Below are 27,014 nucleotides of genomic sequence, written 5' to 3' on the forward strand. Positions count from 1 at the left end.
ACCGAAGAAAAGGTTGGCTCTTCGGGGTTCCTGCCGGCATTTGATACCCAGCTACGCCTAGGATTGTCGAGATCGCTTGCCGTGCGTGGATCAGCAATTTTATTCGCATTCCTAATTTTTAAAGAAAAAAATCTGTTCACCGTTGTTGTTCTTTCATTACCATCAAAACACTGAAGCAAAAGTCTCGTCAAAGTATGCTTTATATTTTTTGCCAAATATGATCTCTAATTGAAAGTTTATTTTTTATTTTGGATGAATCTGTGGAACTTATGTTGTAAGAAGAAAGGGAGAACGAGACACGATGAAAGAGAAGTCCAAAAATGCTGCCCGGACTAGGAGGGAGAAGGAAAACAGTGAATTTTATGAACTGGCTAAATTACTGCCTTTGCCCTCAGCTATCACCTCCCAGCTGGACAAAGCATCCATAATCAGACTCACCACCAGCTATCTCAAAATGAGAGTAGTGTTCCCAGAAGGTAAGTAACTTTGACCAGATGGAATTTCAAAGGTAGAAGGGGTAAGGGATTTGCCAGTGAATGACTACACTGCCGGCAGAGAAGTGCACTCATACTTACCTACACACTAACTGCAAAGGGAAGTTTAGCATGCTGGAATAACTAAGGACCTCGCTGGATTTAGAATTTCTATTGCCTTTCTGTGGCTCTTTCTGCTTCCCCCTTAATACTTTCTCTTCTGTCCATCAGATGTGTTTGATTGGGAAGCAGCCCAACGGTGCTTTTGTCAACACTTAGATAACTGGGCTCAGTCGGAAGTACTACTAACCCAAACATGACTTTCTTTTTTAATTCCTCTTATTAGATTTATATCTAGTAGAGAGCAGGAACACCTCTAAATTCTTCTAATTTTGCTATGTCTAGACAGACCCATGTACATGGAGATAATGATTTCTCAATATGTCAGTAATTCAGCAGATGAGGAGCAGGCAAGTTCATGAACAAATACGTTCTGAATTTACCCAGTCTCTGGACTACTTATTGCAAATTTATTCTGAGCTGTTGAGATGGTCACAGATTCTGAGACTAACTCTGATTTGCAACTCTGGGCTTGATATTTTTTCTGATATATAAGATGGAATTAAGATCACTTGCCTGCTTAGAAAATATCTTTTAGGTGGCAGGTTGGCAAATGAATCCCTGGGAAAATTGTCTTATAAGGCCTAGAAATTAGAATAGCTGAACTGTTGACATGATTTAAAATATGTATTTAGATTATCAAGATTCACTGTGTGAGGACAAAGTAGGCTTCATAGAACACTGTGGTGTATAAAACCATTTATATTCAGTAGGTGAAGGACTCGTCTCTCTTCTATTTCCCCATCTTTTCCTTTATTTACATTCAAATAACGTATAAACAGATTTTAAAAAATATTTTAGATATGTCTTTGCTGGGGAAGGAAGATTTGGAAGTGTAAAAGACAAAATACTAAACAAACAAATTCAAGAGAAGGAACCCTGTTTATTTACAAACCAGAACGTCTTATTTGACCCAGAGAGATTTATGTTACTGTTGATTTTGGATGTTTGGAATTTGTTGTTTCTTTTAGGGAAAAGAGGGAAGGAAAGAATCACTATTGGGCTTTGACTTTCACTTTGCTTCATTTTGACTACAGGTTATTATCTGAATCAAAATCTTGCAAAACATGCCCCCAAATTAGTCAGGAGCACTAAAGGACAACTTTTATAGTTCAGTTTTAGCCCAAAGCTATAAGTAGTATTATGGTCATTTTGTCTTAAAGCAGTTCCTTGAACAATCTCATCTGACCTTGGAAACTACAGGACGAGAGGAATCAAAACCTAACATACCTGAAAAGTTTTTTAAAAAAAGAAAAAGAGAGAGAGAGAAAAAAGGAGGGGCAACTTATGTAATAAAAAAAACCACATTTCCCATTCAACCTGTGCTGAGAATTGCCGGTGGGAAAATTTCTATTATGCTACATTGCCTTCTGTTTAAAAAAGAGATATCGTTGTCTTTATACTGTCAGCGCCTACTTTATAAAAATAAAGCTATTGCGAACTCCGCTGGCCGCTCTGTTCCTAACAGGATTATTAGCAGTGATTTGTCAGCCCCTGCGGTCTCAGTGGGCTCCCTTTCTGCGTGATTTCTAGCGGGTCTCGTCAATTATCGGTGCCGATGTCGCTCTCTGTTTGATCAGAAGCAGCATATGGTGCTGCTTGTGAGGCTGCGAGTAATCGCGGAGGAAAAGAATAGCGGGTCGGCTTCCCCGGGCGGGCGCAGAGAGGGACAGTGAGCCCGGGGAGCGCTGGGCCAGGGGCTCCTCTGGGTCGTGCAGACCCCGGACAGGCTGGGTTTTGTTGTTTTGTTTTTAAGAGAGCAAGCTTTCTTGCTTAATGCTAACTCCACAAATTATAAATTGCGTGATAAATAGGAGGAACAAAAAGTAAACCCTCTTAGCCAACTTCTCATTAATTTAAAAAAGAGCGCGGGTGAAGACTCCCGCTGGAGTCCCCTTGTTGACCAGGCCTGTCCCCTGTGGCTACTTTAAAGGCGACTGTACTTTCTGCAGCCCCACTCACCTTCCTTCAGAGATCTGGCCAGGGGCCGCTCCTTCCTCTCCCTTCTTTGGATACTTGCGAGTTTATGGGGAGGAGGGGATGGACGATGTGTGAACTCTGGGCACATCATTTATTTCCCCAGCTACTGTTGAGCTCATAACTCACCCGAGGCCTCCACCGGGTGAGTTAGGGTCATCCGGACAGCTGGTTCCTAGGGATGAGGTTTTAATTTTGAGGCTAGATTAGCTTCAACAGTCCAAAGCCCAGATTCAGCCCTTTAAATTAAAGGACAACAGCAACAAACAAGAAAACCAACAGTTTTCAGAAGGAGCGAAATAATCACAAGGCCGCAGAACCAAGCGCAACCTGCAGAGGGTGCCAAATTTGGGTTCAGCTGCTGCCTGAAGGCAGAAAGGTGGGCAAGATTAGGTCCATGGCAGTGGGGGGAACTGAGCACTTTTTATGGAGGTAATATATTTTAGTGTGGAGAGATGGAAAGAATTTGTTTGAAAATGAAGTACATTTTCACATCTGTCTTGACACCATCCTAGCACATAGTAGGTCTTCAACAAAATTTTAAGGGTGAGATGAAGGTAACTGTTTCATCACAATTAGCCTGCTATCACATGTAACATATGGATTTTGCAAAGTATATAATCTAAAATAATTCTAAATCTGGTGGCATCAGTGATTGGGCATAAAAATGACTATAAAACTTTACTGTTTTTGCTCATATTACATTTTATTTATAATACCCTGTAATGCCAAAAGACTTAAACAGAAATCCTTCCATCCTTACACGTGAAAAAAATTAAAGATCCTTAAAATATAGCTACCCTCCCCCCATTTGTTGAATACAATTCCTACCCACCCTGCCCTCAGGAGTCTAGTAAATTCCTTGTCTGGGAGCAAATTTCAGCTTTTATTTACCTCAATAGATAAAATTGAGCTGTTGAGGGAAAAAAATTGAGGGAGAAGGAACAGAAGAATGGGATATGGGCCCCTGGAATAATTAAGAATAAAGTATTAAGTTGGAAATTTGATAGTAAAAATAAAAACAAAAACTCTGGGACAATTAGTGGGAAATCATTAGAACTGTCTATCCCAAGTGGTAACATATTCTATTCTAAAATAGCCTTGCAAAGGAAAAGTTGGCATCTGGATATATATGTCTTTGGTGTTCTCAAAGCCAAAGAGGCAAGATTAAAAAAGAGATGTTATGACTTGATTTGTATACAAAAAAGAACAAGTTCAACTAAAATATGTATTTGTTATCCAGTTATAATACTGGGAGCATAGTGGATTGCATAGTGTGGCCTTTGAAAAGATCAAATGTTTTCAAATCTATGGCCATTCAGTATCTTGGTAACATTACTGCCATTTCTTTGTCAACATGTCTTGGCAAAATAAAAGTAATAACAGAATTGAAATCAGTAACTGTGTAGGAAAGTCTCTACAAAGGCTGGAAAGAAAGGGATGATTAAACAAACCTCCATAGACACTTGCTGCAATACTCACCTCAAGACTGAAATCCTTAATCACCTTATATTTTTTTGAGGCTGAGAACTGAAAGAGGAAAAGAGGCCCCATTTCCCACGTGGATGGGTGATTTAAGGCTGTTTTTCTTGCTGCTTGGGGAAATGATTGAGCATTAGGTTTCCATGTTTATTTTCTTACAGAAGTTTTTCTCATTTAAACGCCTTTAAGCACAGTTTATGCTCCACGCTGGGTTTCTCTGTTTAATTCCAGTTTTGATGTTGACTTAAAATGTAGAGTGCAGAACTAAACTCCGGGCAGAGCATTTGCAAGGCAGATTTATGTGCTAGAAATTGTAGACCAGATCAATGGAAAAAGAACTTTCTTTTTGGGAAAAGGGACTAATCATTAATAAAAACAGTTAGCAACAACAGCAAAACTGTGGTATGATAAGCTATGGCAGAATACTTTTAAGCAGGATACACTTCTCTGAAACTAAAATCAGGTTAAATTTCCAGAGGACAAACCTGATTTCTAGGGGGAGTTATTTTCCAATCTGGGGGAATCTTGGCAGATTCCAGGTTTTGCACATACAAATGTGGACACAGAATTCAAATCTATGAATTCTTGCCTCATTTCTCTGTCGGATCAGGTATTTCTCAAGAGAATAAGGTTTAGTCCCAGCTAAAACCTTATGATAATAGCTGTTCACCCATTGTCAGTCTGTGGTCCACGGAATTTTAAATTTTGCATGGGGACGGGGAATCCTCAATTATTTTGCAACGGGCCTCCTTATCAGAAACACTAAAACAGGGTCTGAGCATTGAGGAGCAAAGCTCCTTCCTCCGGTAGCGCCATTGGGCAGGCGGCTCCGGAGCTGTATTAATACCTCGACCTCCGTGGCTCAGACCAGTCCAGGGACAGCGACCTTGTCGAAGCCCCCGCCGCACCTCGCGGCCGGGGAGGCTTGTAGGCCACGGCCCGCGAGCCGGATCCCCACCTTGCGGCCCATTGTCTCCCCGCGGCGGCGGCCGGTGGCCCGCCCGCCTTGGCCCCTGTGGCCGAGAGTGCGCCAGCTCGGCCTCTGCGCGGTGTCTCCTCCCGCTCCGCGAGGGTCCAAGTTTCCGTCTTCCTGGGGCGTGAGGGCGTCTCCGCCCGCCGAGCCTGGGGCTGCGCGGGCCCCTGCCCCCACGCCCGGCCCTCCTCTAAAACTCCTCTAAAGCCAAGATGCCGCCCGAGGGGCAAAGCTGTGCGTCCCGACCGCCAAGTGGAACCGAAGCGCGACAGGCCCGCGCCGCGGGGCAGACCCACCGGCCTCGCCCGCGCCGGTCTTCGGACGCCCAGCCCGGCCAGCCTCGAAGGTCCGGAGTCTTGGGGAGACACCGCCTGAGGCTCTCGGCCGTCGCACACTCTTGTTCACCCTTCGTGCGTGTCCGCCCCCCGGGTTCGTCGGGACCTGGCCGGACCCGGCCGGTCCTCGTTCCTGCAGTACGTGTTCTCTCGGGCTCGGCCCCGCCTGGGAAGCCCTAGCTAAGGGGCCGAAGCACCAAGGACCGCGCAGAGCGTGTCAGCGCTGCGCCCGTCGGTCTCCACCCCAGGTTCACACCGACAGAAGTGGATACGCTGGGCGCGGCTGGGGGTCTCGCAGGCAGGCGGGGGAGCACCGGGCACACGCGCACTCCGGGGCCCGGGACCCTGCGCGGGGCAAACCCCAGCGCCGCGCGGCCACCGACGTCGTCGGAAGGTGGGCCACACCCGGCGTCCCAGGTCGGGGTACTGAGTGCGTTTCGGTGCGCGAAGCAGCCTCCTACCCAGCGACCGCTCCAGACCGCTTGGTCTGGGCGAAACGCTCCTGATCTGCGTCCCTCTCTGCCCTTGAGAGCCCAGCCGCTGAGGCTCCTGGAGCTGGAACACGAATACCGCTTGCTCTAGGGCTGAAAGTGTTGCACAGTACGCTCCGTGAGAACGCCGAGGCCCTGTGGACAAACCAGATGGCTGAGACAAGTCCCCCGGGACCAGAAGTTAGAAGCGGGGTCTCGGAGGGCTTTCCCCGTCTCAGTCACCAAGTTGTGGTCAGGTCATGGGACAGCTCCCCGTCATCCATGAATTGAAGGTTCCCGGGAAGGACCATAAGGAGAACACCTTTCTATTGAGATACAGTGTTTATTTATTAAAGGAGGGTGGGGCTGGGGGGGCACAGTAGAACAAGCTCTTCTCCTCCTCTTCCTGACTGGGTGAAGGAGGAGATACCTGGTCTGTAATCTATATTTTGTCAAGGGTATGAAACTCATTCCGAAGGAAAAGCTCGATCAATTTATTTTTGCTGCTTGCAATAACACAGCTGGATGATGCCTTGGGCTCACGCTAGCCTGGGGCTCATCATTCATTCGCCAAGAACGGGCCTAAATTGTGCCTGTGGGATTAGGTCAATTTTAGTGGATCTACTTCGCCTCATTTGGTTACTAATTGGTTTCTTGTTTTATAAATCGAAATCTCATTTTCAGGAAATTACAAAACCCGTGCAGTCAGTCCATTGAGGTAATCCTTGGGTCAGGGGGTATTTAAATGGAAATGGCTCAACGGCGCACTGAGGGTAAAGCAACAGTGAAACTTCGCCCGGGACTTCACATGAAATGTGAGCTAGTCCTTTAGATCCATAATAGATACATCCCTTCTAATACTACTTATGTAAATATGATAAACCAGACTTTAAGGGGAGAGGGGGCGGGGAGAAGAAAAATTTATCTGCTAAGGTTAATGTGGCATATCTTGGAAATCTTCCAAAATAGATTATGTTTTCCTTTGTCTTCGGCCACTTTAGCTGGGGAAAATCCTTTTGTCTAAAACCCGATTTAGTTATCGCCTCCCTCGCAGAGCTCCTTCTCTCCTTTGCAAAACCCCGTTCCCTCGGCCTCACCGAATTACAAGAGAATCTTTAGATCTTGTTCCCACTGTAATCCTGCCGCAAAGGGAGCTGGTTTCCTCCTCATTTTAAACAGACAATCAAAGGATTTGCGAATTTTCTGCGGTAGGTCAAGTGCAGAAACGGAATCTCAGCTTACCCCCCTCTCCAACAGAAACTGCGGGCGGGAGCGCGTCAGTGCGGGCGGAAGGTGACGGGGTCCAGGGAGAGGGGTCTCTGCCCCCACCCCACCCCACTCAATGCTCATTGAGAAATGAAACCCATGCCCTGGGCTTGGAAGGTGTCCTGGGCCGGCTGAAAGGAGAGCTCAGAGCCCTGATCCTAGTTAGGTCAGAAAAGCCCGACAGGTAGAGGAAGGCAGCCAGTTCCTTATAAAACATTAACCCAGACAGAACCTTGTGCGGGAGGTTTCAGCCGGGAACGGGAGAGAAGGCCATGCTCCGTGAAAGCAAAAGGTTCCTTAAAAGGTGAGGGGGTGGGGGGTGCAGGAGAGGGCACGGGAGGCTCCTGTCACCCTCTGCCCGGCCCGGCTGTTTATTAACCTGCAGGGAAGTCTTACTTTGCTCTCGTAGGCGCATACTAATGAGGCCGCCCCCAGAGACCACAACCAGCCGAGGCTGGCCCCGGGAGTTCGGAACCAGTACTCAACTCTGAGCTCAGCTCGGGGGGTGGGGGGTGGTTTCAGATGATTTGGGTCGGGAGGCGGCTCCCCGGTGTCCCCAGCCGCTTTGGGGAACCTTCGTAATTTTAGAATAAGGCGTTTGTTGGCTCCACGAGCAAGTTTCACACCCTTTGGGGAGCGGCGGAAGGTACGATCCCAGACGCAATGCGGCCGCGGCCAGCTCCCTGCCCGCCGAGCGCCTGGCCCCTCGCCCCAGGAAGTTCGGGGCTTTCAGGCCTCGGTCGGGCCCCAGCGTCCAAGGGCCTGCGCCACCCGAGTCCCGGGCTCTCCCGGCAGGATACTTTCCCCACTCCCCCGTGCGACCTCCTCGACAACACCCTCCCGCCACTTCTTCTGGGTGGGTATGTGTGATCGGGGGTGAAAACATGAGCAGGTCGTGCCAGAAACCAAGGAAGAGAGCTTGACTCAGACGGCAGGAGCTAAGGCAAAGTAACAAGGCGAAGGGTTGTGTGTGTGCCGGCTGCTGCGGCAGGGCCCTTCGGAGCGGCCCAGGAGGACCGCAGGGATCAGGGCAGTGAAGTCACTCTGGGGAGGGAAACTGGGGCGGGAGGGAGAATCAGGAGGAGTTGCCCAACGCGAGGAAGGGAGAGGAGCCCGGGCGAGGGCGGGGGCTGGTGGGGGCGGATCAGTGTTTGCAGAGCGGTGGGGAAATCGTTAGATTTATTTAGATGTGCAAACACCCAGAAAAACCCGATTCGAGCTTAAGGGGCGCTCAGGGTTACTCGTTACCAGGGTTTTGATCGCTGGCTTCGGAGGCAGTTTTAAGAGTCCCAACTCCGTGTTTTACTCTGAAAGATCCGCCCCCACCCCCATTTACAATGCGAGTGTTTGTCATTGGGTACTTCATAGTGATCTGTCCCGTAACGCAGTAATTCAGTAAATCATCCCCCCCCACCAATTTTTATCACGTTTAACCTTGTTCAATGGTGGAAGCATAAAAGAATTGGACTACGTAGTTATGTTAATTTCAGCAGCAACATTGTTAAAAGATATTACCCATAAGTAGTTTAACTACGGCAAGTTTCTTCTGTCTTACTTTTCATTTTCTTCCTGAAAACAGGTACTACAGCAGACTCCATACTAAATTTTGAAAAATGAGCCACGGGCATACAGGGAGGTTTATTTTTCAGACATCACCAGAGAACTGATTTGTGGCAAAGCCTGGGGAGAGCTTAAGGTGATAGCATCAAGGACAGGAAGGGGCAGTCTTTGTTATTAGTTGATGCCTGGGAATTAGAGAAGGAATGATTCCCTTTGTCCAAACGGGGACGTAAATATTGTAAGATGGTGTTAGCACCTGAGAATAAGTGGCTTTCAGAAAAGCCCCTGGGTTTTTCTTGGGGTGGGGGTGGGGCCCTGAGGTTAGGCCCCTTAAAGGGGGAGTCTGCTAGGAGAGAGGAAAGGCAGAGGGAGGATTGCGGAGGGTAGCTGCTGCTGGAAGCCATCCCCAAGCAGACGAATTTTTCCGAAGCGTTTTAAAGTAAGAGGCCAAGGGGAGGAAAAGGGCTGGAGAGCCCCGCAGCCAATCAGAAGGCCCACCAGGACGAGCTGGCCTTGGCCCGCAGTCTCAGGTCGTTCTGGGCGGGCCACGGTATTCGAGGGTGTGGACACCCTCGGCCTCGTGATAAGGAGGATGGTGAGACTTGGGGTGAGAAGGAGTGTCCCTCGCCCTTCTAAGCACTCTAGTGAACCTACACAAAAGCTATCGCTCTGGTGTTGCGTCGGGCCCCTTCTGGGCACAGACTGCCCTCAAACGAGGCCACTTGGGGTGCTGCCGGGGTGGGTGAGTGGGGCGCTCAGCTAGGACCCTGTCCTTCCAGAGAAGCCGGGGCCGGTCGTGCAGAGGCAGAGGGAGTCTGACGTCTGTTAAACTCCTTTGGAGCCGAGAGGGCGGAGCCGCAGTTGACCCGCCGGCATCCCCGCGGTCCAGGTGGAGAGGGAGCCGGACGGTGTCCGGTTGTGTGTGAAAGCTTGCCTGGGTGACAGAACCACTAAACTACTTCTCAAACCGCCAGCCGGCTCGGAGTGCATCTTTTAAGGGTGTCTCTGTGTTTCGCAGGGCTCGGCGAGGCGTGGGGCCACTCGAGCAGGACCAGCCCCCTGGACAACGTGGGCCGCGAACTGGGCTCGCACCTGCTCCAGGTACGGAGGCGGCGCGTGTGCGAGGGTCCGAGCCAGGCTTCCTGTTCCCCAGAAAATGGGGACTCCTTATGAAGTTAAAATGTTAGGCTCCTGACCTCGCTGGGTGTGGAAGTCTCCTGGCCACATGGAGAGGGCGAGCAGATGACAATGGGCGCGTTGGGTTTGGAGGGGAGCCCGCTAAGGCCACAATCAGGACGGCTGAACCGAGGGAGGGGGCGCCATCTGATACCACTCGGCAGAGGGAAGCGCAGTCCTCGGGCCAAGCTGCCGAAGCCCGGTTGCACAACCGTCCGAAATGAAGAATTTATCCCGGAAATAGCCGGGATCTGGTAGAAATGCCCGTCAGTGCTTTAAGCCCACACATTCCGGATGCAGCTGCGACCACAACTCGTTTCATCTGCGCCCTGTAGCTCCCGGGGCTCCTTCGTTGCTCCAGGCGCCCTCATCCCAGCCCTGCCAGGCCGTGCAGGGACCCTCGCTGTAACACACATACCTCCCCAGGTAATGAGTTTATCCATTGTGGAGGCGCTCATCACCACGTTGTTTGCAGTGTACACCGTTTGAAATTGTCCATTGCCCGAGTAAGTCGCCTAGCAAATATTTAAAATAGTAAAACTCCCCGTGGAATTTTTAGGCTTGACACTTGTATCCCACCCTGCACCCCCTTATTCTTGTTATTCAACTCCACCAAAGCTCCTCACGTGGGAGCCTCAGCGTCAGACTGGGGACTCTGAGATGGTCCTCCCTCCCTGGACAGGCATGCTCAGCATCTCATGGCAGGAGTGGCCTGGCCTTTCCAGTCTCATCACTATTTAATTCCTCAATCCCAGAGGCCAAAATCCTTCAATCCCAGAGGCCGAAAGAGATTTTAGTTTCTTAGGGCAAAGAGAGGCCCTGTGTGAGCATTCCCTTCCAGGCCTGGCCTCCACACCCCTGAATTTAATGGAAAGGCACTCTCTCTCCCCTTTCTCTGGGACACCTTCCATCGGTTGCCTCTCAACAACTGACCCCCTCCAAAATCCCTCCATATTCCCAGCTGACTTTCCTCATCAATATTAACAAGAGAGCACAACCCAAACAGCCACCCCTTCTAGTCCCTTCCCAATCTTTTCCCTCATCTTCATCCCAAACTCCTCACAGGACTCAGTGGTCCTCTCAGTGTGCACTCCTCACTCCCACCCCACTGCAGGATGGCCTCTCTCAAGAGGTGTGCTCGCACAGGCTGTATTTTGCTATTCAGCATAAGATGCTCGTCTCTTATCTTACCCGACCTCGTTCATTCCACAAACACAGGAGGTCCAATTGTGTGCCAGGCAGAAAGCCCTGTCCTCATGGAGCTGACACTCTAAGGAGAGCAGCTTTGCAAATCCACACAGGTGCACGGCATAGTGTGAGAGTGGTGTGGGTGCCATGGAGAAAAAGAAGGTGAAGAAGAGGGCTGTGTTTCAGTGGTGGGACAGTTGCAGAGAACCTCACTGGGAAGGTGACATTTGGGCAAAGACTGGATGGAGGTGACATGGCTTACTTGACATTCTGCCTTAGTCTCTAAAGTAGCACAGTTTCCTGGATTCTTCCCCCTGCTCTGCTTGCTATTCTAGGTTTTCCCACCACTGTCTGACTGTAAATGCGGGCATTTCCCCAAGGTTCCAGCTTTGTTTCTCCTCTTACAGCTTCAAGGCTTCCCGGGTTATCTCAGCCAACACCACCACATCAACTCCTTTCCCCACATTTGCATGACTTCTTGTCTAGACATCCCTCTCCTGAGCAACAAACCTTTAATTCCTGCTGCCATCTGGACACATCCAAATGGAAATCTGTCTACACCTGAAGTTTAGCATACCCAAGACCAGAACTCACTATCTCCTTCTTCCAGACTTCCACTCATACAAAAACTCACCATGCCTCTGTAAATTTCAAAGATCTTGAAGTCAGTCTCAGCTTTTCTTTCTGCCACCACAAATTCCACAACAGCCAGAATCATCTTAGACTCTTTCCCCACTGTCTTCCATGAACCACCGGATTCAAGCTTGACCATCCCTGATTTCCTCATCTCCACTCTTTCCTCCCATAGGTCACTGTCCACATTCTGCCAGAAAAATGAAACAAAAAATACCAACACACACACATTTAAGCCTGCTATTTATTTCCCTGTTGGAACCTGATGCCTGCAAAGCATCTCTGAATTCCTCAGACTGACATCCCAAACTCTCCAAAAATCCAGCACCAGTGTATTTCCTCAGCCTCATCTCTGGTACACCAAACTTATCATGCCTGAATACACCAGATGCATCCTCTCCTCTCCCCCAGTGCCTGCTTTCTATATATCATTCTTCTGTCTAGGATGACCACCTTCCCTTTTCACATTCAGGCTTCCTCTTCAAGGCTCTGCTCAGACAGCTCTTCTAAATTCTGATTCTCTGATTCTCCCCAGGTCTCAGGCTGCTCAGCCTCCAATCCCTCACAGCACTGTCCATTCAGTTGTATGGTCATGATATCGGCTTTAGGTCTGTTGTCCCTTTTACACTTCCGGCTCCTTGAGAGCAGGATCAGACTCATCCTGATGCTCCACCACCTGGACTGAAGCCTTATTCACAGAGATAAAGAAACGGTGAAAGTATAAGATTTCCCTTCATGGAGAGCCTGTCAGTTTGCTACATCTGTGTAAACACACACATATACTCTGTAGCACTACTGTGTGGACTTGCTGCCCGAAAGACTCTCATCTCCTAAATCCCCCTCTCCTGGACTCTTTCCAGAGCCACCGGCCAGCTGCCTTCTGTCTACAAAGTTTTCAGACTGCCAATGCTTCCACATCTCTCAGTGCCTCCTGTTCCTCAAACCCCGCTAGCAGGCTTTCCATTATAGAATGTCCCACCATGAAGCTCTCCAAGGCGGACACAGGAAACCTCTGGTTTTCTTAGTATCCATCTTATCACAGGCTGTAGTTCCCCCCCCCCCCCCCCCAAGAATGTTTGTGTATGTGTAGATATGTCTGCTTTGTTCATTTCTTGAATCCTCAGTCTTGGAGGACAGTAGCCTCACCCACCACTTCCTCCATGCTTACAAATTTGGAATGAACAAAAGAACTCTTGTGGCTATTTTTGTTGTTGTTGTTGCCCTCCTTCCTGCTAGCCTGTCTACTCCATCTCTCTGTACTTCTGTATCGGTCCCCCCACCCCCAATTTCTCCCAATGGCCCGGAGTGCTCTCCATTCAGTGGTTTCTGTCTCCCCAGACCCTGGATGGTTTCATCTTTGTGGTGGCCCCAGATGGGAAGATCATGTACATCTCTGAGACAGCCTCAGTCCACCTGGGTCTTTCTCAGGTAGGTGAGTGGTCCACACCTCCAGCCTTCAATATTTACAGCCAGGCCTGGAGGCAGGGGGTGGGGCGGGGGTGGGGCTTTCCCAAGGCATTTCTGTGTGTTTCTAGAACTGGAAACATCTCAGTTGGCAGGAGATCTGGATCTTCCCCTTCCTCTAATTGTCCATTAGCATCCACCCCAAGCCCTTTTGGCTGCCTTTTCCAGCCGCTATAGCCTAAACCAAAGACCATGGGAGGTGGCTAAATATTTATGTCATGATGTCTTTACCAGATTGCTAGGGAGCTGTTACTATTACTACTGCTACTATTACTATAATTACTATTGTTATTCTTTCCTCTCACAGATAAGGAAACTGAGGCGTAGATAGGTAGCAATAGGTAGCAGGCAGAACTGGAATTAGAACTCAGGATCGACTCTGGAGCTGAGGCTCCTGTCCCCTGCAGATCCCCTGGCTCAATCTTTCAGCCCCTCCGTGGGACGTCCCACCACCTCGGAGACGGTGATACCCACCTCTTTACAGGTAGAGCTGACCGGGAACAGCATTTACGAATACATCCACCCGGCGGACCACGACGAGATGACGGCGGTGCTCACGGCCCACCAGCCCTGCCACTCTCACTTCGTCCAGGGTAAGGCACCCGCGTGCGCGCGACACCGGGACCCGTCGCGGTCGGCTGCTAGCTCTTCCTCCCTGCTGGCTCTGGCGGGGACCGCGGCGCCGCCGCTGGTCTCACGTGCTCCTCACCCCCACCCCCCGCAGAGTACGAGATCGAGCGCTCCTTCTTCCTGAGGATGAAGTGCGTCTTGGCCAAGAGGAACGCGGGCCTCACCTGCGGCGGCTACAAGGTGTGTGGCTGAGAGGGAAGATCCACGCCTCCTGCCGGCCGCGCCCACCGAGCAGCGCTCGGGCGAAGGGGGCAGGACTGGAGGCGCGTGGGGGTGGGAAGAGGGGTTCCAGGACCACCCTGGACGGCTCTCCTCCGCCCCAGCCCCAAAGGTCACACAGCGCCCCCGGCCGGGCGCCCGGAAAGGGCCATTAAACTTTATGAACAGCTGGAGGCTGTGTCTTAAGCTTGGTTACGTCTCATGAGTTCGAATACTGCCTTGGACGCTGGGGATCTTAACCTCGGGCTGGTAATGGGCCTTGGGGATGTGTAAAGCATCTGAAACAGTCGGTAAGTTCGGGAGATTCGTAGAATTTACTCATAGCGTCGGATTCTGGCCCCTCCCCCGCCAGAGGTTAAGAACCAGAGCTTTAGCTGGAATGCAAGCTTTTTCTTGTTTAATGGCAGCGAACATGATCAGAATGCAGATCCCAGGGCCCCACTTGGCGATCCGAAAACATAAGGGTTGGCAGGGCTCAGGCCTCTGCATTTTCATCAGTTCCTAAGTGAGTCCCAGTGGGGCAGAACCGTCACTCCCTTGAGATACGTGGGAGCCCCGTAACTGCGGGCACTTCAGTGCACCGGCTGTGGCGCACAGGCGTTTGTGGCCGAGGAGAGCCTGCAAATGTTTCAGTCCCTTTCCCACCTTTTTGGGGTGTTTCCTGCCTGTGGCTGAGCCTCCGGCCTTCCCCGTCCGCCTCAGGTCATTCACTGCAGCGGCTACCTGAAGATCCGCCAGTACAGCCTGGACATGTCCCCTTTCGACGGCTGCTACCAGAACGTGGGCCTGGTGGCCGTGGGCCACTCGCTGCCTCCCAGCGCCGTCACGGAGATCAAACTGCACAGCAACATGTTCATGTTCCGCGCCAGCTTGGACATGAAGCTCATCTTCCTGGACTCCAGGTGGGTGGTCGGGGCCAGAGTCCCCCCGAGCGGGAGGGCGGCCCAGCTGAGTCGCCCAGAGAGCCTCGTCGACCCATTTTGCGGATGAGGTGACTGAGGGTGCCCTGAGAATTGAGGGTGGGCACCCAGATCTGAGGGGTTGTTCAGGGTGGGGGTGGTCCCGCAGCCCGCGCTCATCCCGTGGGGTTACTCTCCGCAGAGTGGCGGAGCTGACAGGGTACGAACCTCAGGACCTGATTGAGAAGACGCTGTACCACCACGTTCACGGCTGCGACACCTTCCACCTGCGCTGCGCCCACCACCTGCGTAAGACGCCACCTTGCGCGGCGGGAGGTGGGGGCGGGACGGTGTTGGCAAGGGGCAGGGGCGGTGGTGTTGCTGGAAGAGGCCCTGCGCGCCTTGCCCCAGTACTGGCCCCAGCTCATCTCCCCAATCATCCCCTGGCCCTCCTGCAGGCAGAGGGAGTTTCTGAGTTCCCGGGTGAAGTTCTCCCAGGAAGGGTCTTGTTCCCCTATTGATACGCCACCTCCCCTCCCCCAAGATGGAGATGGAATTCAGGATTGCCCCGCTGGGCTCAAGCTCGCGCTGACTCACTTCAGCTTTGAAACAACTTTGCTTTGAGCTTAATCTCCCGGGACAGGGAATGTGAGCATCCGGGAGTTGATGCCCACACCCGACCTTCCTTCGTTAGAATATCAAGTCTCGAGAATCCCCCAACTTTAAGTGTTCCCCTCTTTTTTTTTTTTTTTTTTTTTTAAATTCTTGAGGGACCGGAGGACTCCATGCAACTCAACAGGACGAACTGTTCGTTTGGGAATGTTCTGGATGTCCCTCCTGCCCAGGCGCGGCTCTTAGGGCTCCCTGGGAACCTGCACTCCCCACCGCCAGGGATAACATTTGGGCCGATTCAGGAGCAAGTCTGTTCACCACGAGCCGTCTTCTCTCTCCATCAGTGCTGGTGAAGGGCCAGGTCACCACCAAGTACTACCGGTTCCTGGCGAAGCGCGGCGGCTGGGTGTGGGTGCAGAGCTACGCCACCATCGTGCACAACAGCCGCTCGTCCAGGCCGCACTGCGTCGTCAGCGTCAACTACGTCCTCACGTGAGTCCTACGTCCTCACGTCTGGGACCACGCGGCCCCCGCCCGGCGACCCTGGTCTCCGCGAGGGGCAAGGGGTGGGCACCGCCACGTCGGCCGACGCTGGGGTCCGCTGGGAAGGGTCGGGTTTGACCCCGAGCGCTGAGTGCGCTGGGAGGTGGCAGCTCTGGCATTTTCATCATCATGAAGAGCCGTCCTTCTGTTCCAGAGAAAGATTTAGGAGTTTTCCCCTTCGCAGTCTATTTTTTATCTGTACTCTCTCTTTTTTAACCTTTTAAGCACACTCTTAAATAAAATTAAATATGGCAGGAAGAGAGAGGAAGGGAGGGAGGGGAAGAGAGAGCGAGCTCGGGAGAGAGAGGGAGAAGGGTCCCACGTACGGAGCCATTTATAGTGAACAAACAGGACATCTGTTTCACTTTTCAAAGCTGGGTTTGAAGTGCTTAATTTTAACCAGAGTCTCCAATCAAAGTTCAGAGTTCTGAGAGAGTGATTCCGTCCCTGAACCACAAAGAGGGTTTAAGTGACCAGGAGGGTCTAACTTTAACCTCTAGAAAGTGAAGAGACCCCACGGGAGCTAAGGCTGCAAGTCGTGGCGGGGCGCTCCGGTTGCCCTGTCCTCTCTAGGTGAGGGACCGGCCTGGAAGCCACCTGCCGCCGGGGGGATGAGACTGGCCGGGCGGCCGGGTGACCACAGTGGAGCCTTATTCTTTCTAGAAACAATCATCGTTTTTGTTTGCCAGTGTGGCCCTGTAGGCTGACCACATGTCCCGGTATGCTGCTGGTGAAGAACACACTTTCTGTATAATGTTTGTGAAAGTAGAATTGCTTAGCGTTGAAGCCTTTATGAGGAACCCTTTGGTGTGCAGTTACCTCTTGTTGTTTTTCATTTTTTAATGCAGGTTGAAATTCTTGTGATTTTAGAGAGCCTGAGCAGTTATTTACTTTGGAAGGTTGACACAACGAGCACTTAGTAGGAATGCTGTTTTGACAATAGAATGTTGGTTAAAGGGTACTATTTTGAATCAGACTATACTATTGGCCATGAGGAATAGATTAATTTCACATTCTTTTAAATTAGCAAATTAAAAATGTAGTAGTTGGAAATATGCTTGGCAATAAGATTATTTACTCTGTCCTGTTTAATAAGAAAATTTAATTCAGTAGACTTGGAAAATGAATTTGGCTTAAATGAGGATTCAGTGTTCAAGAAAAATAGCTGGTTATTAAGAAACTTTTTCTTTCTTTCATTTTAGTAAATGGTATTGAAATGGATGCTTTTAAGTTTTTGTAATAGCAAGAAGGCTGTGGATTTTAATACAGAGCAGACAACATACCAATATTTGGGGTCCAAAACCATCTATTTTAATGAATGCAGCTTTTCACATTATTAAAATAAGCATAAGAGAAATGGCAAAATATAATTCATAAAACAAGCCACTTTGTGAAGCAGAAGTATTAAAGAGTGAAAAATTATGTCTGCTTACCATGGCAAGGAAACGGACATTCTTTAAGAAGGTGCTTTGTATGTCTGAGACATCACGAGCATTATACATACACTCTGTTCTCTGGTGGGTGCCTGTGGTTAGTAATCATCTTTTATCAAACAGCAGGGTATATAGTCACACAGCTCCATATAAATGATCAGAATGCAAGTTGGACCTCCCAATGGGTAAACTTAATTTATGTTTAGAGTCATTTTGAAATATTCTGTTTTGTTTTCCAGTGGGTAAGTGTACTTTCTTTCTTCTGTTGACTGTGTCATTCTTCACTTTACACACTTCTTTAGATTGCAGGATTAGGCTCCCAACTTTACATCAGATTAAAAAGATGTAATGAAGATAAATGATTTACAGAAAAAAAATAGCATTGCACACGATTTTCTGTATGTTTTATATTGCTGAATGAAAAAAGAAATAAATACACAGAAGCACACAAGATGAAAAGCTGAAATTGATTACCCTTTTATGAGTCTCAGCTCCAATTCTTTGTATAAAAATTCTGAAAACAATTTTTATAGCTGTAAATGTGGAAATTGCCTTAGATGGAATGTCATCAAGTGGCTCTGTGTGTGTTGACAGGATTTTCATAATGAACAGGTTGCAGTTTGTTTGATGTGTATGTCACACATCTGGCTGGAAGTTACTAATTTACATTGTCTTAGCAAATTAAATAGATGGCTATTGATTCTCTATGGTAGCAGTGAACTACCACATACATTTGTTTTCAGGGCTAGTTCTCTATGAAGCCTGAGAATGATAAGTGAATTCCTTTCAAATACACTACCTCAAACGATACACTGCAAACCACAAGCCCCTCCAAATAACTTGACAGGCCAGATGTTTCCCAAATATAGGCATTTTAGTAGCATATATTGTGAGGGGGCTTTCATGTCATGAAAGTAGAGAGAATTTTAGATAATCATTGGTCAAATGAAAGTGTGACATGTTGGTGGGAGCTACATTCCTAAAAAACTCATTTTTCTGATTTCCTGATGGTAAATTTATTGTTCAAGTTAAAATATGCCTAGAAAAATCAGTCATTATTATCTGACAAAAGCAATGATGAATAGAAATATTCAGTTACCTTGTTTTAATTAGTGTCTGTGACAGTGAATGTAGGAATTTTAGAGGCAGGTGGTACTTATACTGGTCTTGTATGACCACTGTACAAAATGTTGATATTCTGAAAATCTGGAGAAAAAAGGAGAAGACACTATGATAACATTTTTAAAATTCTCTTAGTTTTTCTCTAAGTCTTTGAGGTTCCTTGAAGCTTGTGTAGCTCTTCATTAAGGGCTATCCCTCCCCCTAAAAAAACCCAAAACAGGAAAAAAATTACCCCAAAACTGACCAGCTCATGACTCTCTATAAGGCACACATACCCTGTTAGCTTTTAAAAAAACCTTTCTATAAACTTCGAGTGCCCACAGGCTTTGAAATAAGTGTTAAGGATGACAGGCTGACAAGGCCCTACTCCCTAATTATTTTCAAGAGGAGAGTTGAATGGAGCTAGTGTCTAGCTAGTAACAGTGACTGTGGGCAAAGTCCAGAGACATGTGGAGAGTGAAAAAAGAGCATACTGTGTAAAGCCTAAGTCATTTTCTTGAATTTGTATTTCCTTGAGTTTGTTTAATTAGTAGTATTAATTATTCATAGGCAGTTCAGATGGAAAACATTAATACTCAATGTGAAGAAAATTGAAAATGTGGAACACCCAATAAACTATGAAAAGTAATTTCTAGAAAAATGAATGGTCTTGATTCTCTTTATGTTTTAAAAACAAACTTTTATAATCTACTCTTAAGGATAAGCCAATAAGATATAAAAATTTCATTTTAAAATCTTATAAAACATAGAATTTTCATAAGTACAAAAAGGTTGAAAAAATAGTACAACAAATATCCGTATACACGTCATCTATAAGCCTTATTTGCTTTATGTCTCTCTCTTCCTCTCTGTATGTCTATTTGTGTATGCGCTTTTTCCTCTGCTGAATAATTTTAAAATAAACTACAGACATCATGATACATCATCCTTAAATAACATTCCCTTACATAGCCATTGCACCATTTATGATGGCACATTTAAAGTGTTCAAATTACAGTGTGTAGAAGGTTGCAAAAATATACATGAGATCTAGTCTACTGATGCCATTAAAGACAGTCTGCCACTGAAATTCATCAAGTACTCACTGATGTGTGATCTCATTTAAGCTGATTGATAGATGATATATTATGAGGGGACATAAAAACCCCTTGTCCTTTTCTGTAGCATATAGTGGTAAAATGTTAGTGTATTTTAAACTAGACTTCTAATGGGAATTGTAAGCAATACAATCTCATATTTCACTTGGAAAGTAAAAGAGAAGATTTTCGAGAGTGATTTGGTAATTTTGGAATCAGATACATTTAATATCTTCAACCATTTTTGTTGTTGGTAAAGAAGCCTTCTCTGTTTATGTCTAAGTTTAGGATGGAACAGTATTTCAGTGGAAAATCTCACATCCTGTTTTAGAGTAATTCATTGAACATATAGAAGAAGGTAATTTTCTGTGTTACAGTTTCTATCTCAGTGTTAGAGAAGGCAGAACAAATAGAGAATTTACATTAGAGGCCCTTATAACTTGCGATCTACTGATAATCTTGTGAATTTGTAGATAAGTTAGGGCAAATGGCGAAGGAGCCATACTTCCTTCAAGGGGAAGGGGGGACGAAGAGGATATCTACGTTGTAATTATCGCAGACCCCATAATTTTTGTTCTTTGCATAAAACCATTGTTCTCACAATTAAAAGGGTTTTTTAAGTATTAACACACTTTGTGAATATAAACCTTATGTATCCTTACCATTAAGCAGTAAACATAATATGCCCATGTTAGTTTGCTCTTTCAAGTGTGTTAAGAGTGTTGAGTTAATTTGAGCACTTAAAATTTTTAAAAAAATTTAATTAACTTAAAGGCCCAGTGATATTATTGTTGTTGCTACTAGGAAATTTTAAAAAATGTATTCTAAAAACTTGACCAATAATTTGAGTAGTTATAAAAAATGGGTAGTTTTTGAGTAGTTATTTTTCTGGTTAGCAAAACCACTCTTTTATATTACAAATAATGTCAAATGAATCACCTTTTGACTTAGCAATCTATATCAAAATGTAAAGTAATTTACTCTTGTGCCTCAGGTTGATGGAGCACTCGTTGAGTAGATTTAATGTTTTTGATCATTAAAAAAAATAATTATATACCAGTGTATACTCTCAAATTAGGATTGATTCTTAATTGTGTTGAATTATTATTATGATAAAATTGAACATCAAAACCCCTTGTCCTTTTCAAAGGACTTGTTATGTAATTGAATTGTCATAGAGACAAACAGAAGTCACATTTGTATGGATAGTACTTTTTGACAGTCAACACTATTAGTAGTAATTAATAGTAATTTTATAACTACCAAGACGATTTGTTAAAGGAGAGAGCTGGGACATTTAGTCAATTTTACAGTGCCTAATACCAGTACTCATTTAAATAATCTTACCTTTCATATACTTTTCACTAATTATAATTCTTTTGTCAAAATGATCATATGTAGTCTTGAATTCATCATTTATACTCAACATTTTTCCCCATGTTGAATTCACATTTCTTTAAAGTGCTGTCGCATTCATTACTTCATTTGTTTTTTTGACAGCTCTGTGTGGTGGTTGGGGCCAGGATCACACTCCCCATTTCCTATGTGAGGAAGCTGAGGTCAGGTTTGTTGAGTAAGTGGTGAAGCCAGGGTTAAAGCCTGGAGTGTTGACTGTATCCCCTGGTTCTCTGTATGGGGTTGGGGGCTGGGAGAAAATGTCTGGAAAAGAGGAATGGATTTAAATGAGTAAAGCCTGCAGGGTTAGGCTACCCAACTTCTGGATAGGCTTTCATCTGAACTCATGATGGAGCAAAACACTGCCTCTGTGTTGCTGCTTCACAAGTATTGATAAGTATAGATGTTGACAGTTTAGGGGGTTAAATTAGCACTGCTACCTTCTCAATGACATTCAGTTAAGGATGTATCTTTTTTCCCCTTAAGGACATTTTTATTTTGTAAGAAAAAAATGTGGCCTGCAAACATTTTTGCTTTATCAAATTGTTTTTAGATTACATAGATACAAAATTGATATTACTAATCATTTCATTTCTATAACTAGACTTAACATTTTATGTTCTTGACAAACAAAAGCCATTGAATTGGCAAACCAACTCATCCTTTTTTTAAAAAAAAATCACATAAGGTACTAAATTACCTCCTGCGACAGCAGACTATTTCCTAGAGAGAGAGAGAGTAGGTGGGCACTGGGGCAGGGGCAGCATTGGCTCTTTTCTGTTTTTGAAGGAGAATGGCAGAAAAGGTTGTCTGCTGGGGACACTGTTCAGAGGCTGGGGATGGAGAACTTCCCAGCATACTCTGGGCAGGCATGTCATCCTCTGGTCCTTTGGTGATGCTGCTGTCCGGCTGCTCCCCCTTGCACAGGCCTCTCTGGTTTTCTCTCCTCCCTGTGTTGTTACCCTGACCTGGAGGGCACTGTCTCCCAGGACCTCCCCTTTACTTCCTGGGTGGGAGCCACTTGGTGCTGACCAAATGACCAGCCCGACAATTCGTCTCTGGCTGTTCAGAGGGGAAAAGGTTCTGATCTTTGAGTCACATCATGGAAAAATGTGAATGGATGGACAAACTCAAAATAAGGCTTTACTGGAATTCCAGAGAAGCATGATTTGTCTTCTGACTTAGTGTAGTCATGAGGCAAACACTGTTATGTTTCATATAAGATATGTGTTGGGGGGTGGATTATGTGTATCTTTTTTTTAAAAAATTGAAGTACAGTTGATTTCCTTTTTTTGGATTATACATATCTTGATAATTTAGTAAAAGACTGCTACTTTCTTCCTCTTATCCAAGGCTTTCCTCTCTGTTTTCTGTTCTCATTGGCTTGTGACATCTTGCCGATGAGCAGGTGGTGATTGAAAACTCATTTGGGCTGAAGTGCCAGTGTCTGTGTTTAAGCTACCATGCAAAAAGGATTGGTTGGAGTTTGGATGGAACCTGGAAATATCTGAATGCCTATGAATGGAGGAATTTAACATTCTGCTTTGTCTAAGGGAGTAACTTCCCACTTCCTTTTCTCTGCCATAGGCATCCAAGGTCCAGGGAGCTGCAAGGGGTGAGAGATGATCCATGGTGAGGGCAGAGCTAAGGGCCACGAGAGAGGAACATGCTTTTGTTGGGCATTGACAACGTTTGTGGTCTGACTGAGTCTGAGCCATCTGTTTACCATCTGTGACCTAACTCTGGGAAGTTATATTGCACTGGAATGGTGATTTTGCTTTTTTAAAAGCACAGTATGATTTGAAGCAACCTGCAAGGGAAAGGCACGGACTTTGGTGTCAGATGTATCTGGGTTCAAACATGCACTGCTGCACAACAGCTGTGATACCCTGAGCGCGGCTCTGCTCTTTGATCCTCTGTTTTCCCATCTGTGAAATGGGGACATCTGCACACACTTTTTAAGGGTGGTGTGTCTGTTGGCAACTCCATGGACTGTAGCCTACCAGGCTGCTCTATCCATGGGATTTTCCAGGCAAGAATACTGGCGTGGGCTGACATTTCCTCCTCCAAGGGATCATCCCGACCCAGGGATTGAGCCTGAGTCTTCTGCATTGCAGGCAGATTCTTTACCACTGTGCCACTTGGAAAGCCATTTTTAAGAACTGAGAAGGATTAAATGAGACAGTGTATATACAGCACAGTAGCTGGCAGAAGGCAGGTGTTCATAATATCTTAACTCTTGTTTTGAAGGGACTTCCTGGCAGCTCAACTCTTGCCAGCTATGTGACATCAACTGATATGCTTTGAAAGAAGATGAATAATTCCCTCTTTAATTTGGATTTCAAAATCCTGGAATCCACAAATTTAAGTGCCTGTTTTCTTTCCCTTCGTCAGTCCTTCCATTCACACCCTCCAGGCTTTGTGCTCTTTGTGTGTGGTAACTTCTGTAGTTTGGTTAAGTTCTAGACCAGGGGTCCCCACCTTTTGGGATCTAATGCCTGATAATCTGAGGTGGAGCTGATGTAATAATAATAGAAATAAAGTACACAGTAAATATAATATGCTTTAATCATCCTGAAACCATCCCACTGCAGGTCCATGAAAAAAAAATTGTCTTCCATAAAAGTAGTCCCTGGTACCAGAAAGATTGGGGACTGCTGTTCTAGAGGGAGCTGAGATTTCTGCTTGGACAGAGATAAACCAGCATTTCCTAAGTGCCTTACATGGTGAAATGGTGCTTTACAGGGCAAAAGGGCATTCTAAGAAATTAAACTTTAATCAGATTTCTGAAGTTAGTTTAGTTGGAACCAGTGTTATGTCAATTTTACCAAATCAGTAATTATAATTTAAAGAGAATAAAACCTAAGACACCGGTACTGTTGATGATTAGTGGAGCCTTTTGTGTGATCCCCATCTCTCTCCATGGACTGATATGGCTATCTCACCAGTGTTTTCCAGAGGATGGCAGATTGCAGTGATTTATTGGGTATATACATGAAGCTGAGGCCTTGGCTTCTCTTGGGTAGTTTACAATTTAGTTGACAAAATAAGAGTTTCACTTAAATATTTAAACACTCAGATTGGCCTGTTTGAAATGATGTGATCCACTTGCACTATTTGCTAAGGGCACAGAATTCAAAAGAGCTTGACATGAGGGTAGAGCTATCGGGAAAGGAGTAGAATTTTAAGGGTTGGATGCAGAGGTTGGGTCTTTTGAGATGAAACGGTGCCTTCTACACATTTGTCCCATTGCTCTTTTTCCATTAAGTATTCTTGGGACAGGCTTCCCAGGTGGCACGGGTGGTAAAGAACCCGCCTGCCAGTGCAGGAGACATAAGAGACCCGGGTTCAATCCCTGGGTCAGGAAGATCCCCTGAGGAAGGGCATGGCAACCCACTCCAATACTTTTACCTGGAGAATCCTATGGACAGAGGAGCTTGGCGGGCTACAGTCCATGGGGTCGCAATGAATCAGATACGACTGAAGCAACTTAGCAGCCGCAGCATTCCTGTGACAGTTAGTATCACTCTTCCAATTTGATCCGACCATGCTTGTCCACTGCTGTTGTCTAAGATGAATTTCTTTCTGTCTCTACCTTTTTACCTGAACTGTTTTGATGTAACTGAGTGCATTCCATCAAGATAGGAAACTGTTTTCCCCAAGGCTCTTACCTTCCTCAAATGAATGCTAGTATATCTTCAACATGTTCATCTGACGTTAGTAATAAAAATATATTTTTTAGCATCCAGGTATAGAACACCATTTTTAAAATTTTAAGGGATGTTAATATTCTGTGCCAAACACAGATCTTATTGAAACGAATACACAATGGTGCCACAGTGGTGTAATGGTTCTATTTTAGAAATTATTTGTAGGGAGCAAATGTGAGATGTGCGTTAGAATAACAAAAAGCAGCAGACTGGAGGAGAGAGAGGTGCAAAGACCCTGTGTGGCCAGCTCCAGACTGCAGGGTGGGAAAGCCGCCTTCAAGCTGCATTTGATGTTGTAATTCCACTGTTAGAATATGATGCAGTCTAACCCCTAGGTTTCTTACTTTCTTGTTTCAAACTCTGATAGTCATAGGGATGTTTTACAAGATAATTGAAACGTGTTATGAAGTGAGATATCACTACATTTTTATTATATAGCTTTTATTATAAGCAATATAGCTTATTAGTTAAGAGTTTGGGCTCTGGGTCTATTGCCTATTTAAATCCCAGTAATGCCATTCTGGGACTATGGGAAAAAATTGCCTACCTTCACTGTCTTTTCTTTTTTTAATCTGTAAAATGCGGGTAATGATTATATCTACCTTATAGAGCCACTGTGAACATTACATGAGATAATGTGTGGGGTTCTTGGAACTATGCCTGATTACAAAGTAACAAGGGTTAGGTGTGAGTTATTAGGGTGATTATTTCAGTGAAATTAAAGAGAATACTTTTTGGCCTACCTGTACACATGGAATAAATGTGAATAAATGGAATAAATGTGAGTCTTTGGGCTGAAGGAGGGACAGCACAACTCAGGAAGGCTGAGGGTTACCCAGGAATGAAAAGTCACCAAACATTCTGATGCATCTGGAAAGGGTTGTGAGACTCTCCTTCAGCTGGTTAGGGCTAGTGGGTCTTCAAGCATTTATATATGATTTATTGAGCACCTATAATGTGTCAGGCACAGTGCTACATTCTGGGGACATCAAAATGAACAAGACAATACCTGCAGGAAAAGAAATAAGCGCCAGGCGGTAGACTAGTTTGACTTCCCCCTTGGCTTACTGACAACCGAGATTCCTTCCTGGAGGGAAGTGATTCCACCCACATTAGAAAGAAGAGGGCCCCAGGTACTTTAGGACTGTTAGGACATCCCTGGGGGATAAGCTTGTAGGGGCAGTCAGACTCCCCTCTGGTTAGGAGATGGGATGGATGGGAGGAGCTGGGCCCCTGGAGAGAGCTGTGTGTATGTGCATGCGTGTGCATGTGTGTGTGTGTAAGTGTGGAGATCATGACTGGCAGCAAACTAACTGATTGCAGCTAATGAGTCCAGCTTGAATACTCACAGGGACAGTACCCAGGACAGGTCCTGTGTATCTCATTACCTGAGCTGCAGAGAGAACAGCTATTCCCAGGCTGATTTCTCTCCTGTTGGAAAGATGTTGAACAGCTCTATGTTCTGCTTTGAATGGGATTTTTGAGCATTTTGTGGGGCTGACTTCTAATAGGATTATGAAGCTCAGCAAATTGTAAATTAAAGAATTTCTCTAGAGTTAAAATAGTCTTTGCAGATTTATTACATTTTTAGAAAGTGTCACTAATTATTTTAAGTTTTCATAGTATTTTAAGCTTTTCTCTCGTAAAGGGTAACTCCCAGATTGTCTTGCCCTGGAGAGACTGGAAGATGATGGTCTGCTCGAGCTGAAGGAGGGATGAGAAGGTGCTCTCTTGCCTGGAAAGGTTAGGGAGGAAGAAGGACTCACGTTTGAGGGGTGGCTCTTTGTGCCACAGGCTCAGAGAGACCAAGTGACTTAGCCAATATAACACAGCTCATGAGTGAGCATACTAACCCAGGGCCTAGACTCCGGAGCCTACCTGATTTCCTGTTGGGCTTGCTGTCTTTAAGCTGGTAACTGTACTAGGATGTTGTTGTTCAGTCGTTCACTTGTGTCTGACTCTTTGCAACCCCATGAACGGCCAGGCTTGCCTGTCCTTCATGCTCTCCTGGGAGTTTGTTCAGACTCATGTCCATTGAGTCAGTGAAGCCATCCAACCATCTCATCCTCTGTCGTCCCCTTCTCCTCCTGCCCTCAGTCTTTCCCAGCATCAGGGTCTTTTCCAATGAATAGACTTTGCATCAGGTGGCCAAAGTATTGGAACTTCAGTTTCAGCATCAGTCCTTCCAATGAATATTCAGGATTGATTTCCTTTAGGATTGACTTGTTTGATCTCCTTGCTGTACAGGAGACTCTCAA

The 27,014-nt window shown here is 46.3% G+C and overlaps 1 protein-coding gene across 1 annotated transcript in view; it reads left to right on the plus strand.

Moving 5' to 3' along the window:
- The first annotated feature begins 301 nt into the window (after positions 1-301).
- The window catches only part of SIM1 (SIM bHLH transcription factor 1), a 68,070-nt gene continuing 41,357 nt past the window's right edge, over positions 302-27,014 (plus strand). The window contains exons 1-8 of the mRNA XM_061131873.1: positions 302-476; positions 9,675-9,757; positions 12,992-13,081; positions 13,602-13,710; positions 13,842-13,927; positions 14,669-14,868; positions 15,068-15,174; positions 15,822-15,969. Coding sequence (XP_060987856.1) covers positions 302-476; positions 9,675-9,757; positions 12,992-13,081; positions 13,602-13,710; positions 13,842-13,927; positions 14,669-14,868; positions 15,068-15,174; positions 15,822-15,969 — 998 coding nt within the window. The remainder of the gene's footprint in view (positions 477-9,674; positions 9,758-12,991; positions 13,082-13,601; positions 13,711-13,841; positions 13,928-14,668; positions 14,869-15,067; positions 15,175-15,821; positions 15,970-27,014) is intronic.

Source organism: Dama dama, chromosome 28 (genome assembly GCF_033118175.1).
Source record: "Dama dama isolate Ldn47 chromosome 28, ASM3311817v1, whole genome shotgun sequence".
NCBI classification, from domain to species: Eukaryota; Metazoa; Chordata; class Mammalia; order Artiodactyla; family Cervidae; genus Dama; species Dama dama.